This window comes from Nicotiana tomentosiformis, unplaced genomic scaffold (genome assembly GCF_000390325.3).
Source record: "Nicotiana tomentosiformis unplaced genomic scaffold, ASM39032v3 Un00001, whole genome shotgun sequence".
NCBI classification, from domain to species: Eukaryota; Viridiplantae; Streptophyta; class Magnoliopsida; order Solanales; family Solanaceae; genus Nicotiana; species Nicotiana tomentosiformis.
The window spans coordinates 361,215-373,490 of NW_027174560.1; the positions used below are offsets into that span (position 1 = coordinate 361,215).

A 12,276-nucleotide genomic window follows, 5' to 3' on the forward strand; every position below is an offset into this window, starting at 1 on the left:
TAATAATGATGTAAGAAGAATAATCTATGAAAAAATACTCGCTTTTGAAATAACAGAAATAATGAACCAGAATTGGACAGAACTAATTATGATCTTATACTGAACCACAAGAAAGATGGGAAATAAATAGAAAAGAATTATTTGCATTATATAAATGTTTATTAGCATTTGAACCATATATAGTTTACAACAGATTTATTGTAAGAACAGATAACACCCAAGTTAAATGGTGGATAACCAGAAAGGTACAAGATTCAGTTACAACAAAAGAAATACGTAGACTGGTATTAAATATATTAAACTTTACATTTACAATTGAAATAATCACTACTAACAAAAATGTTGTTGCAGATTATCTATCAAGACAAAGCTACCCAAACTGAACCAGATAATACAATGGAAAATCTACTCTTAGCTATGACTACACTTTGTAAAAAAGTGGAAAGCATAGAAGAAGAGATACAGATATTAAAGAAAACAACTAGTGGTCAGCAGCATGACTTGAAAAATGCGGAGATAAGACGATCGGAAGTCTCTAAAATTCCAGAGCTAGAAGGTGACGTTGAGAAACACCTAAAAACTCATAACGGTTTGTTAAATACAGTTGCAGGAAGCAGCACAGCTAGTAGTTCATCTACAAAGAAAAAGGAAGAAATCAAACCTAGATATACAAATACAAATATGAATAATTTATTTTCAAAACCATTCATACAGAAAAATATCCAAAATACCCAAAAAGAAATATTCCTACCACCACAGATAAACACCTACAAAGAAAGTCTGAACCAAGCCAAAAAGACATACAACCATATAACCCGTACATATATAGATAACATATACAAAATACAAAATTTCCTAAACAAAAATCCAAGATCCCAAACTACCCAAAATCCAGATGAAGATTATGTTACTCATTATTTAACAGGATATAATAAACTAATAGCACTACCAAATACAAATGCAAAACTAGTAGCCACTTGCTACAATTATGGATTACTAGACACAGTATATACACAGACAGGACAAGAAATAGCTACCATACCAGAAGTATATAGAGCATTTATGCAGTATAAAAGAATAACCAAAGGAACATTATTCTATATAAGATTCTATTCAGCTACAGCAGAGATACTATATGAAGAAATAAAACCCATCATACAAGTTATCAAGAACACCTGGAAGTAAGATATTTACAGCTAGATGTAAAAATTTATACGTCTTAACAACAAAACATAAAATAGTAGCAAGAAATAAAATTAATAAAATCAAAATAGAAAATCCATTTGAAAGAATAGTTACAGTTATTGACAATAATGAATATAGTTATAAAGAAATTGATATGGAAGAAGATTTAGAAATAGTAAAAGAAAGATTAAGTACATCAAGTATACCAAACCAATTAACTTATGAAACACCAACATCATCGAGAATAAGTACATCAAGAAGAGATTATATAATCCCAAATAATCTAATAAAAAATACAAAAGAAAAAATAAATCCATACCATTACTATATAACCGGAATCATGGAACAAAGAAAATATCAGATATTAATAAATACAGGTCAAGAAGAAAACTATATCACAAGAGAATTAGTAACAGAAACTGAAATAATAACTACTGAACAACTATGCCCAGAATTACCTAAAGAATTAATAATAAATGAAGAAATAACAGAAAAAGAAATAATTATTGGAGGAATACCCTTGATAATACAATTTAAAATATATCAAGAAAATGAAAACGAAAACATTACATTAGGAATAAAATGGTTAGAAAAAGTAAAACCATACAATCTAGGAGATAAACAATTAACCATAACATACAAAGATAAGAAAATAATAATAAAAAGAACAGAAGAATGAAAATTTATATACTTGCAAAAATCATAGTAGAAGGATATTATAATAGATACTATACACCTATGATAGATACAGGAGCAGAAGCTAGTATATGTAAATATAATTGTTTACCAACAGATAAATGGGAAAAATTAAAAACACCTATGGTAGTAACAGGATTTAACAATGAAGGTAGTATGATTAACTACAAAGCAAAGAATGTAAAAATACAAATATGGGATAAAATATTAACTATAGAAGAAATATATAACTTTGAATTTACTACAAAAGATATATTACTAGGAATGCCATTTTTAGATAATTTATACCCACATATAATTACAAGGACACACTGGTGGTTTACCACACCATGTAAAAACAAAGTAGGAGCAAAAAGAGTAAATAATAAACAAAGAAAAACTACAGAATGGATAAAAGGAAGTGAAAAAATCACACAAAAATTAGAAAATATAAGTAAAAATACAACTACTCAATTAGAAATTATTATATTTACAATAGACAAAGTAAAAATAATCCAGAATAAATTAGAAAAATTATATAGTGATAACCCTCTAAAAGGATGGAATAAACATAAAACAAAAATAAAAATAGAATTAATAGAAGAAAACAGTATAATAACACAAAAACCTTTAAAATATAACTTTGATGATTTAGCAGAATTTAAAATGCATATAAAAGAATTGTTAGATAACAATTACATACAAGAAAGCAATAGTAAACATACAAGTCCAGCATTTATAGTAAATAAACATAATGAACAAAAAAGAGGAAAAAGTAGAATGGTTATAGATTACCGAAATTTAAATGCAAAAACTAAAACATATAATTACCCAATACCTAATAAGATATTAAAAATAAGACAAATCCAAGGATATAATTACTTTAGTAAATTTGACTGTAAATCAGGATTTTACCATCTAAAACTAGAAGATGAATCTAAAAAACTAACAGCATTTACAGTACCACAAGGATTTTATGAATGGAATGTTTTACCATTTGGATATAAAAATGCACCAGGAAGATACCAACATTTTATGGATAATTATTTTAACCAACTAGAAAATTGTATAATATATATAGACGATATATTACTATATTCAAGGACACAAGATGAACATATAAGATTATTAGAAAAATTCATACACATTATAGAAAACTCTGGCATAAGTTTAAGCAAAACCAAAGCAGAAATTATGAAGAATCAGATAGAATTTTTAGGTATACAAATAGATAAAAATGGAATAAAAATGCAAACACACATAGTACAAAAAATAATCAATCTTGATGAAAACATAGATACAAAAAAGAAATTACAATCATTTTTAGGATTAGTAAACCAAGTAAGAGAATATATACCTAAATTAGCAGAAAACCTAAAACCTCTACAGAAAAAACTAAAAAAGGATGTAGAATACGGGTTCGATGAAAAAGATAAAGAACAAATAAAGAAGATTAAAATATTGTGTAAAAAACTACCAAAATTATACTTCCCAGATGAAAATAAGAAATTTACTTACATTGTAGAAACAGATTCGAGTAATCATAGTTATGGAGGAGTTCTTAAATATAAATATGATAAAGAAAAAATAGAACATCATTGTAGATATTATTCAGGATCTTATACTGAACCACAAGAAAGATGGGAAATAAATAGAAAAGAATTATTTGCATTATATAAATGTTTATTAGCATTTGAACCATATATAGTTTACAACAGATTTATTGTAAGAACAGATAACACCCAAGTTAAATGGTGGATAACCAGAAAGGTACAAGATTCAGTTACAACAAAAGAAATACGTAGACTGGTATTAAATATATTAAACTTTACATTTACAATTGAAATAATCACTACTAACAAAAATGTTGTTGCAGATTATCTATCAAGACAAAGCTACCCAAACTGAACCAGATAATACAATGGAAAATCTACTCTTAGCTATGACTACACTTTGTAAAAAAGTGGAAAGCATAGAAGAAGAGATACAGATATTAAAGAAAACAACTAGTGGTCAGCAGCATGACTTGAAAAATGCGGAGATAAGACGATCGGAAGTCTCTAAAATTCCAGAGCTAGAAGGTGACGTTGAGAAACACCTAAAAACTCATAACGGTTTGTTAAATGCAGTTGCAGGAAGCAGCACAGCTAGTAGTTCATCTACAAAGAAAAAGGAAGAAATCAAACCTAGATATACAAATACAAATATGAATAATTTATTTTCAAAACCATTCATACAGAAAAATATCCAAAATACCCAAAAAGAAATATTCCTACCACCACAGATAAACACCTACAAAGAAAGTCTGAACCAAGCCAAAAAGACATACAACCATATAACCCGTACATATATAGATAACATATACAAAATACAAAATTTCCTAAACAAAAATCCAAGATCCCAAACTACCCAAAATCCAGATGAAGATTATGTTACTCATTATTTAACAGGATATAATAAACTAATAGCACTACCAAATACAAATGCAAAACTAGTAGCCACTTGCTACAATTATGGATTACTAGACACAGTATATACACAGACAGGACAAGAAATAGCTACCATACCAGAAGTATATAGAGCATTTATGCAGTATAAAAGAATAACCAAAGGAACATTATTCTATATAAGATTCTATTCAGCTACAGCAGAGATACTATATGAAGAAATAAAACCCATCATACAAGTTATCAAGATCGGACTTACAAGGGAGATGCTAGTACCAGAAAAAATAGAGGAACAAGAAGAGATAGAAAAAATTAATATTCCAGACTTTTATGCAAATAAAAGGATTATCGGAATATCCACTATACTAAATGAACTAGCAAACAACTACCTAAACCAGAATGCTATTTGGAGTTATTATTCAAGAGAACAGACAATGATATATTCAAACTGCAGAGAAATACGAGAACCAGATATGGAAGAATTAAGGCAATGGGTCTTGAGTCTTTTGAAGCCAGAACAATCTACAACTACAAGAGCTATAAGGACAAATTTTATTTCTCCAGAATTATTAACAAGATATTGCAAGTTAATCAGTCACAAATATCCAGATCACATATGCTCAAAATGCAAAGGAGAAGATAATATTGTTCCAGACGTACAACTGGAATAAACAAGAAGAAGATTACTGAAGAAGAAGACGACAAGCTAGACAAAGAGATATGGCAGACAAAATAATGTGAAAGAGATATTAGATTCCTTTCTTTTCTTTATGTTATTTTGTTTTTTGTAAAAAGTCGTAAAGTAAATAGTAAAGAGTCAGTTTTCATGAACAGTAAAGGTCGTTCATGAATAGTAAGAGTCAAGAGTCAGTTTTCATGAACAGTAAAGGTCGTTCATGAATAGTAAGAGTCAAGAGTCAGATTCATGAACAGTAAAGGTCGTTCATGAATAGTAAAAGTCATTTTGTAATATTATAAATAAGTCTTTCATTTATGAAATAAAAACAGGCTACCTCTTCAAGCCAAGGGCTTCTCTCTCCTCTCTCTTCTCTTCTCTTCTTTCAAGAAATACTTACAGAAATAAAAATTCAAAGATAAAATACAGGAAAGCTATGGAAGATAAGCAAGCTATGAATCAACAAGAAAATATGAAAGATCAACAAGAAGACGCCAAGAATCTACAAAAACAGGTATGTAACACTATGAACATGAGTAGCTAAACTAGTATATTCCTGATAATCTCTTACATGTAGATTATAATTATCCATCATATAATAGTACTGTTATAAAAATCATCTTAGTAAGTTTGCCATGAAAATATGCTAAGAGTAAGTAAGCCCAGACTATGCATCCTAAAGTTGAAACCGGTAGGCAGAAGGCCGTTTAGGGGAGTAAACAACAGTTGAAGCGCTGTTAGGGTAACTGATTGAAGCAGAAAATCATGGTAGTGACCAAAAAGATGATTAAAATAACTTATTATAATATGATGAATAAGGATAATAAACATAGAGATTAAAAGGAATATGTTTTAGCAAATCATATCATAAAGATGAACACTTATCTAATAGATGACGATATTACCTATAAAACACTTATATTATACATACTAAAAGACATTAATAATGATGTAAGAAGAATAATCTATGAAAAAATACTCGCTTTTGAAATAACAGAAATAATGAACCAGAATTGGACAGAACTAATTATACCAGAAACAGACTTATATGAACTAGATCTATATTTTGATAATATATAATGAATCAAACATATCTACAATACTGGCAACAAACTACAGAAAATATAAATTCACTAAAAAATCTAATAACAATTAATATAGAACGGTATCAAAGAACCCAAGATATAGTATACATAGAATATGTATTAGAATGCATATCAGAAATAATTAGAATCGTTCCACTACAAAGAGAATTTTATGCAAAATCTTTTAGATCAGATTAAATAACAAATGAAACAAACTATAATAGAAGGGACCCTAAAAATGGTATCAGAGCTATATAGATAGCTATAAATTAAAAATGAATAAAGAAGAATTTGCAATATCTTCATAATTTCTGCTTTGGTTTTGCTTAAACTTATGCCAGAGTTTTCTATAATGTGTATGAATTTTTCTAATAATCTTATATGTTCATCTTGTGTCCTTGAATATAGTAATATATCGTCTATATATATTATACAATTTTCTAGTTGGTTAAAATAATTATCCATAAAATGTTGGTATCTTCCTGGTGCATTTTTATATCCAAATGGTAAAACATTCCATTCATAAAATCCTTGTGGTACTGTAAATGCTGTTAGTTTTTTAGATTCATCTTCTAGTTTTAGATGGTAAAATCCTGATTTACAGTCAAATTTACTAAAGTAATTATATCCTTGGATTTGTCTTATTTTTAATATCTTATTAGGTATTGGGTAATTATATGTTTTAGTTTTTGCATTTAAATTTCGGTAATCTATAACCATTCTACTTTTTCCTCTTTTTTGTTCATTATGTTTATTCCAACCTTTCATCTTCGAAACTTAAGTGGCATGAACCAGCATCATCAACACAATATTGCCTTGAAAGTTCTACAACAGCTCTGGCAGCTATGCTTGCTTGCTCTGCAAAATCAGCCGCTGCTTGAGCAACAGAGGTAGCATCCTTAAATATCATGTTCCAATTCTGCCTGCCAACAGAAAAATTACTACTACCATCTCCAGGAAATGATTGCCCATGTTCCAACCTTTCATCTTTGAAACTTAAGTGGCATGAACCACCATCATCAACACAATATTGCCTTGAAAGTTCTACAACAGCTCTGGCAGCTATGCTTGCTTGCTCTGCTAAATCAGCCACTGCTTGAGCAACAGAGGTAGCATCCTTAAATATCATGTTCCAATTCTGCCTGCCAATAGAAAAATTACTACTACCACCTCCAGGAAATGATTGCCCATGTTCCAACCTTTCAACCTGGAAACCTAAGTAGCATGAACCACCATCATCAATACAATATTGCCTTGAAAGTTCTACAACAGCTCTGGCAGCTATACTTGCTTGTTCTGCAAAATCAGCCGCTGCTTGAGCAACAGAGGTAGCATCCTTAAATTTCATGTTCCAATTCTGCCTGCCAACAGAAAAATTACTACTACCACCTCCAGGAAATGATTGACCATGTTCCAACCTTTTATCTTTGAAACCTAAGTAGCATGAACTACCATCATCAACATAATATTGCCTTGAAAGTTCTACAACAGCTCTGGCAGCTAGGCTTGCATGTTCTGAAAACTCAGTTGCTGCTTGAGCAGTAGAGGTAGCATCCTTAAATTTCATGTTCCAATTCTACCCGCCAACAGAAAAATTACCATTACCATCTCCAGGAAATGATTGCCCATGTTCCAACCTTTCAACCTTGAAACCTAAGTAGCATGAACCACCATCATCAATACAATATTGCCTTGAAAGTTCTACAACAGCTCTGGCAGTTATACTTGCTTGTTCTGCAAAAGCAGCCGCTGCTTGAGCAACAGAGGTAGCATCCTTAAATTTCATGTTTCAATTCTGCCTGCCAATAGAAAAATTACTACTACCACCTCCAGGAAATGATTGCCCATGTTCTAACCTTTCATTCTTGAAACCGAAGTGGCATGAACTACCATCATCAACATAATATTGCCTTGAAAGTTCTACAACAGCTCTGGCCGCTAGGCTTGCATGTTCTGCAAACTCAGTTTCTACTTGAGCAACAGAGGTAGCATCCTTAAATATCATGTTCCAATTCTGCCTGCCAATAGAAAAATTACTACTAAGACGTATAAATTTTTACATCTAGCTGTAAATATCTTACTTCCAGGTGTTAATTCTATTCCTGACATTTTCCAGTATAATACTAATGATTTATCTATATTCCTATCGTTTATTGCTATTGAATAATTGGCACTTATTATGAATTTAAATTTTTGATATATGAGATTTCCTTTTATTGCACTTATTATGCTTTTTTCTATAGGTTGGATTATCCTATCATCTGCTAAATATATTTCTATAGGGGTATCTATTCCTTCTCTAAAACATGCTTTTATTAATATTTCAGTTCCTCCTAGGTGTACATATTTAATTGGGTTTTTTGCCTTTATATCTTGTATTTCTTTATTTATTATTCTTTTATTTATTATTGGTATTTTAGCTTTTCCTTTTGTATATTTACAGTCAATTATATGTTCTTTTTTTTGACTAACTACGTAGTATTCTTCTTTTTGTCTTTTGAACCAATTTTTTATTGTAGGTACTTCAAATATTTTTTCAACACTAAGGTCTAACTCTTTTCCTTTTATTTGTTCAAAAATATTATTATCAAATATAATTTTTTGTTCTGATGATTCTTCATCTTTATATTCTTCTCGTCTTATTACTTCTATTTCTTTTTCAGTCATTAGGTTTCATCATCTTCTTTTGTTATTTCATTTCCTATTTCTTCTTCTATTTCATCTTCTATGTCTGATATTTCATACACACTGTCTTCGCTATCTAGTTCGTAATCTATATATTCCATTTGCATATATTCTTCATTATCAATTACGATTTCAGTTATTTGTTTTTTCTTTAGGTTTCTAGGTGCTTTACAGTCTTTAGCTATATGTCCTAATTTTCCACAGTTATAACAAGTACATTCTGTTAGTTTCTTTTTTGGTCTAAATGGTCTTTTATTCTGATAGTTTTTTACATAATATCTTTTTCTTGGTTTTTTATTTTTATATTTAGACTTATATCTATTATATTTCTTTGTTTTCCATTTTTTATTATAATATTTATCTGTACATCCAAATTGTGGTGCTGTTTTATTTTTACAACATCTTAAGTTTTTTATTAATATTTTTTCCATTTTTGTTTCTTCTTTATATTTCTCACATAATTGTACAAACCATTGTTGTAGTAGAATGGTTATAGATTACCGAAATTTAAATGCAAAAACTAAAACATATAATTACCCAATACCTAATAAGATATTAAAAATAAGACAAATCCAAGGATATAATTACTTTAGTAAATTTGACTGTAAATCAGGATTTTACCATCTAAAACTAGAAGATGAATCTAAAAAACTAACAGCATTTACAGTACCACAAGGATTTTATGAATGGAATGTTTTACCATTTGGATATAAAAATGCACCAGGAAGATACCAACATTTTATGGATAATTATTTTAACCAACTAGAAAATTGTATAATATATATAGACGATATATTACTATATTCAAGGACACAAGATGAACATATAAGATTATTAGAAAAATTCATACACATTATAGAAAACTCTGGCATAAGTTTAAGCAAAACCAAAGCAGAAATTATGAAGAATCAGATAGAATTTTTAGGTATACAAATAGATAAAAATGGAATAAAAATGCAAACACACATAGTACAAAAAATAATCAATCTTGATGAAAACATAGATACAAAAAAGAAATTACAATCATTTTTAGGATTAGTAAACCAAGTAAGAGAATATATACCTAAATTAGCAGAAAACCTAAAACCTCTACAGAAAAAACTAAAAAAGGATGTAGAATACGGGTTCGATGAAAAAGATAAAGAACAAATAAAGAAGATTAAAATATTGTGTAAAAAACTACCAAAATTATACTTCCCAGATGAAAATAAGAAATTTACTTACATTGTAGAAACAGATTCGAGTAATCATAGTTATGGAGGAGTTCTTAAATATAAATATGATAAAGAAAAAATAGAACATCATTGTAGATATTATTCAGGATCTTATACTGAACCACAAGAAAGATGGGAAATAAATAGAAAAGAATTATTTGCATTATATAAATGTTTATTAGCATTTGAACCATATATAGTTTACAACAGATTTATTGTAAGAACAGATAACACCCAAGTTAAATGGTGGATAACCAGAAAGGTACAAGATTCAGTTACAACAAAAGAAATACGTAGACTGGTATTAAATATATTAAACTTTACATTTACAATTGAAATAATCACTACTAACAAAAATGTTGTTGCAGATTATCTATCAAGACAAAGCTACCCAAACTGAACCAGATAATACAATGGAAAATCTACTCTTAGCTATGACTACACTTTGTAAAAAAGTGGAAAGCATAGAAGAAGAGATACAGATATTAAAGAAAACAACTAGTGGTCAGCAGCATGACTTGAAAAATGCGGAGATAAGACGATCGGAAGTCTCTAAAATTCCAGAGCTAGAAGGTGACGTTGAGAAACACCTAAAAACTCATAACGGTTTGTTAAATGCAGTTGCAGGAAGCAGCACAGCTAGTAGTTCATCTACAAAGAAAAAGGAAGAAATCAAACCTAGATATACAAATACAAATATGAATAATTTATTTTCAAAACCATTCATACAGAAAAATATCCAAAATACCCAAAAAGAAATATTCCTACCACCACAGATAAACACCTACAAAGAAAGTCTGAACCAAGCCAAAAAGACATACAACCATATAACCCGTACATATATAGATAACATATACAAAATACAAAATTTCCTAAACAAAAATCCAAGATCCCAAACTACCCAAAATCCAGATGAAGATTATGTTACTCATTATTTAACAGGATATAATAAACTAATAGCACTACCAAATACAAATGCAAAACTAGTAGCCACTTGCTACAATTATGGATTACTAGACACAGTATATACACAGACAGGACAAGAAATAGCTACCATACCAGAAGTATATAGAGCATTTATGCAGTATAAAAGAATAACCAAAGGAACATTATTCTATATAAGATTCTATTCAGCTACAGCAGAGATACTATATGAAGAAATAAAACCCATCATACAAGTTATCAAGATCGGACTTACAAGGGAGATGCTAGTACCAGAAAAAATAGAGGAACAAGAAGAGATAGAAAAAATTAATATTCCAGACTTTTATGCAAATAAAAGGATTATCGGAATATCCACTATACTAAATGAACTAGCAAACAACTACCTAAACCAGAATGCTATTTGGAGTTATTATTCAAGAGAACAGACAATGATATATTCAAACTGCAGAGAAATACGAGAACCAGATATGGAAGAATTAAGGCAATGGGTCTTGAGTCTTTTGAAGCCAGAACAATCTACAACTACAAGAGCTATAAGGACAAATTTTATTTCTCCAGAATTATTAACAAGATATTGCAAGTTAATCAGTCACAAATATCCAGATCACATATGCTCAAAATGCAAAGGAGAAGATAATATTGTTCCAGACGTACAACTGGAATAAACAAGAAGAAGATTACTGAAGAAGAAGACGACAAGCTAGACAAAGAGATATGGCAGACAAAATAATGTGAAAGAGATATTAGATTCCTTTCTTTTCTTTATGTTATTTTGTTTTTTGTAAAAAGTCGTAAAGTAAATAGTAAAGAGTCAGTTTTCATGAACAGTAAAGGTCGTTCATGAATAGTAAGAGTCAAGAGTCAGTTTTCATGAACAGTAAAGGTCGTTCATGAATAGTAAGAGTCAAGAGTCAGATTCATGAACAGTAAAGGTCGTTCATGAATAGTAAAAGTCATTTTGTAATATTATAAATAAGTCTTTCATTTATGAAATAAAAACAGGCTACCTCTTCAAGCCAAGGGCTTCTCTCTCCTCTCTCTTCTCTTCTCTTCTTTCAAGAAATACTTACAGAAATAAAAATTCAAAGATAAAATACAGGAAAGCTATGGAAGATAAGCAAGCTATGAATCAACAAGAAAATATGAAAGATCAACAAGAAGACGCCAAGAATCTACAAAAACAGGTATGTAACACTATGAACATGAGTAGCTAAACTAGTATATTCCTGATAATCTCTTACATGTAGATTATAATTATCCATCATATAATAGTACTGTTATAAAAATCATCTTAGTAAGTTTGCCATGAAAATATGCTAAGAGTAAGTAAGCCCAGACTATGCATCCTAAAGTTGAAACCGGTA

At 29.4% G+C, this 12,276-nt stretch overlaps 2 protein-coding genes across 2 annotated transcripts; both read left to right on the top strand.

Annotated features, from left to right (window-relative positions):
* Positions 1-2,746: 2,746 nt before the first annotated feature.
* Positions 2,747-5,327, top strand: LOC138903784 (uncharacterized). The gene has a single exon (XM_070192350.1). It carries the CDS (start codon positions 3,725-3,727, stop codon positions 4,976-4,978), a length of 1,254 nt encoding a protein of 417 aa, XP_070048451.1. The 5' UTR covers positions 2,747-3,724; the 3' UTR covers positions 4,979-5,327.
* Positions 5,328-9,345: 4,018 nt separating this feature from the next.
* LOC138903783 (uncharacterized) lies at positions 9,346-11,884 on the top strand. Its single transcript, XM_070192349.1, has one exon. It carries the CDS (start codon positions 10,324-10,326, stop codon positions 11,575-11,577), a length of 1,254 nt encoding a protein of 417 aa, XP_070048450.1. The 5' UTR covers positions 9,346-10,323; the 3' UTR covers positions 11,578-11,884.
* The last annotated feature ends 392 nt before the right edge of the window (positions 11,885-12,276 follow it).

Coding starts and splice junctions, on each gene's coding strand:
- LOC138903784 (XM_070192350.1), top strand. CDS start 3,725: ATGTTGTTGCAGATTATCTATCAAGACAAAGCTACCCAAACTGAACCA.
- LOC138903783 (XM_070192349.1), top strand. CDS start 10,324: ATGTTGTTGCAGATTATCTATCAAGACAAAGCTACCCAAACTGAACCA.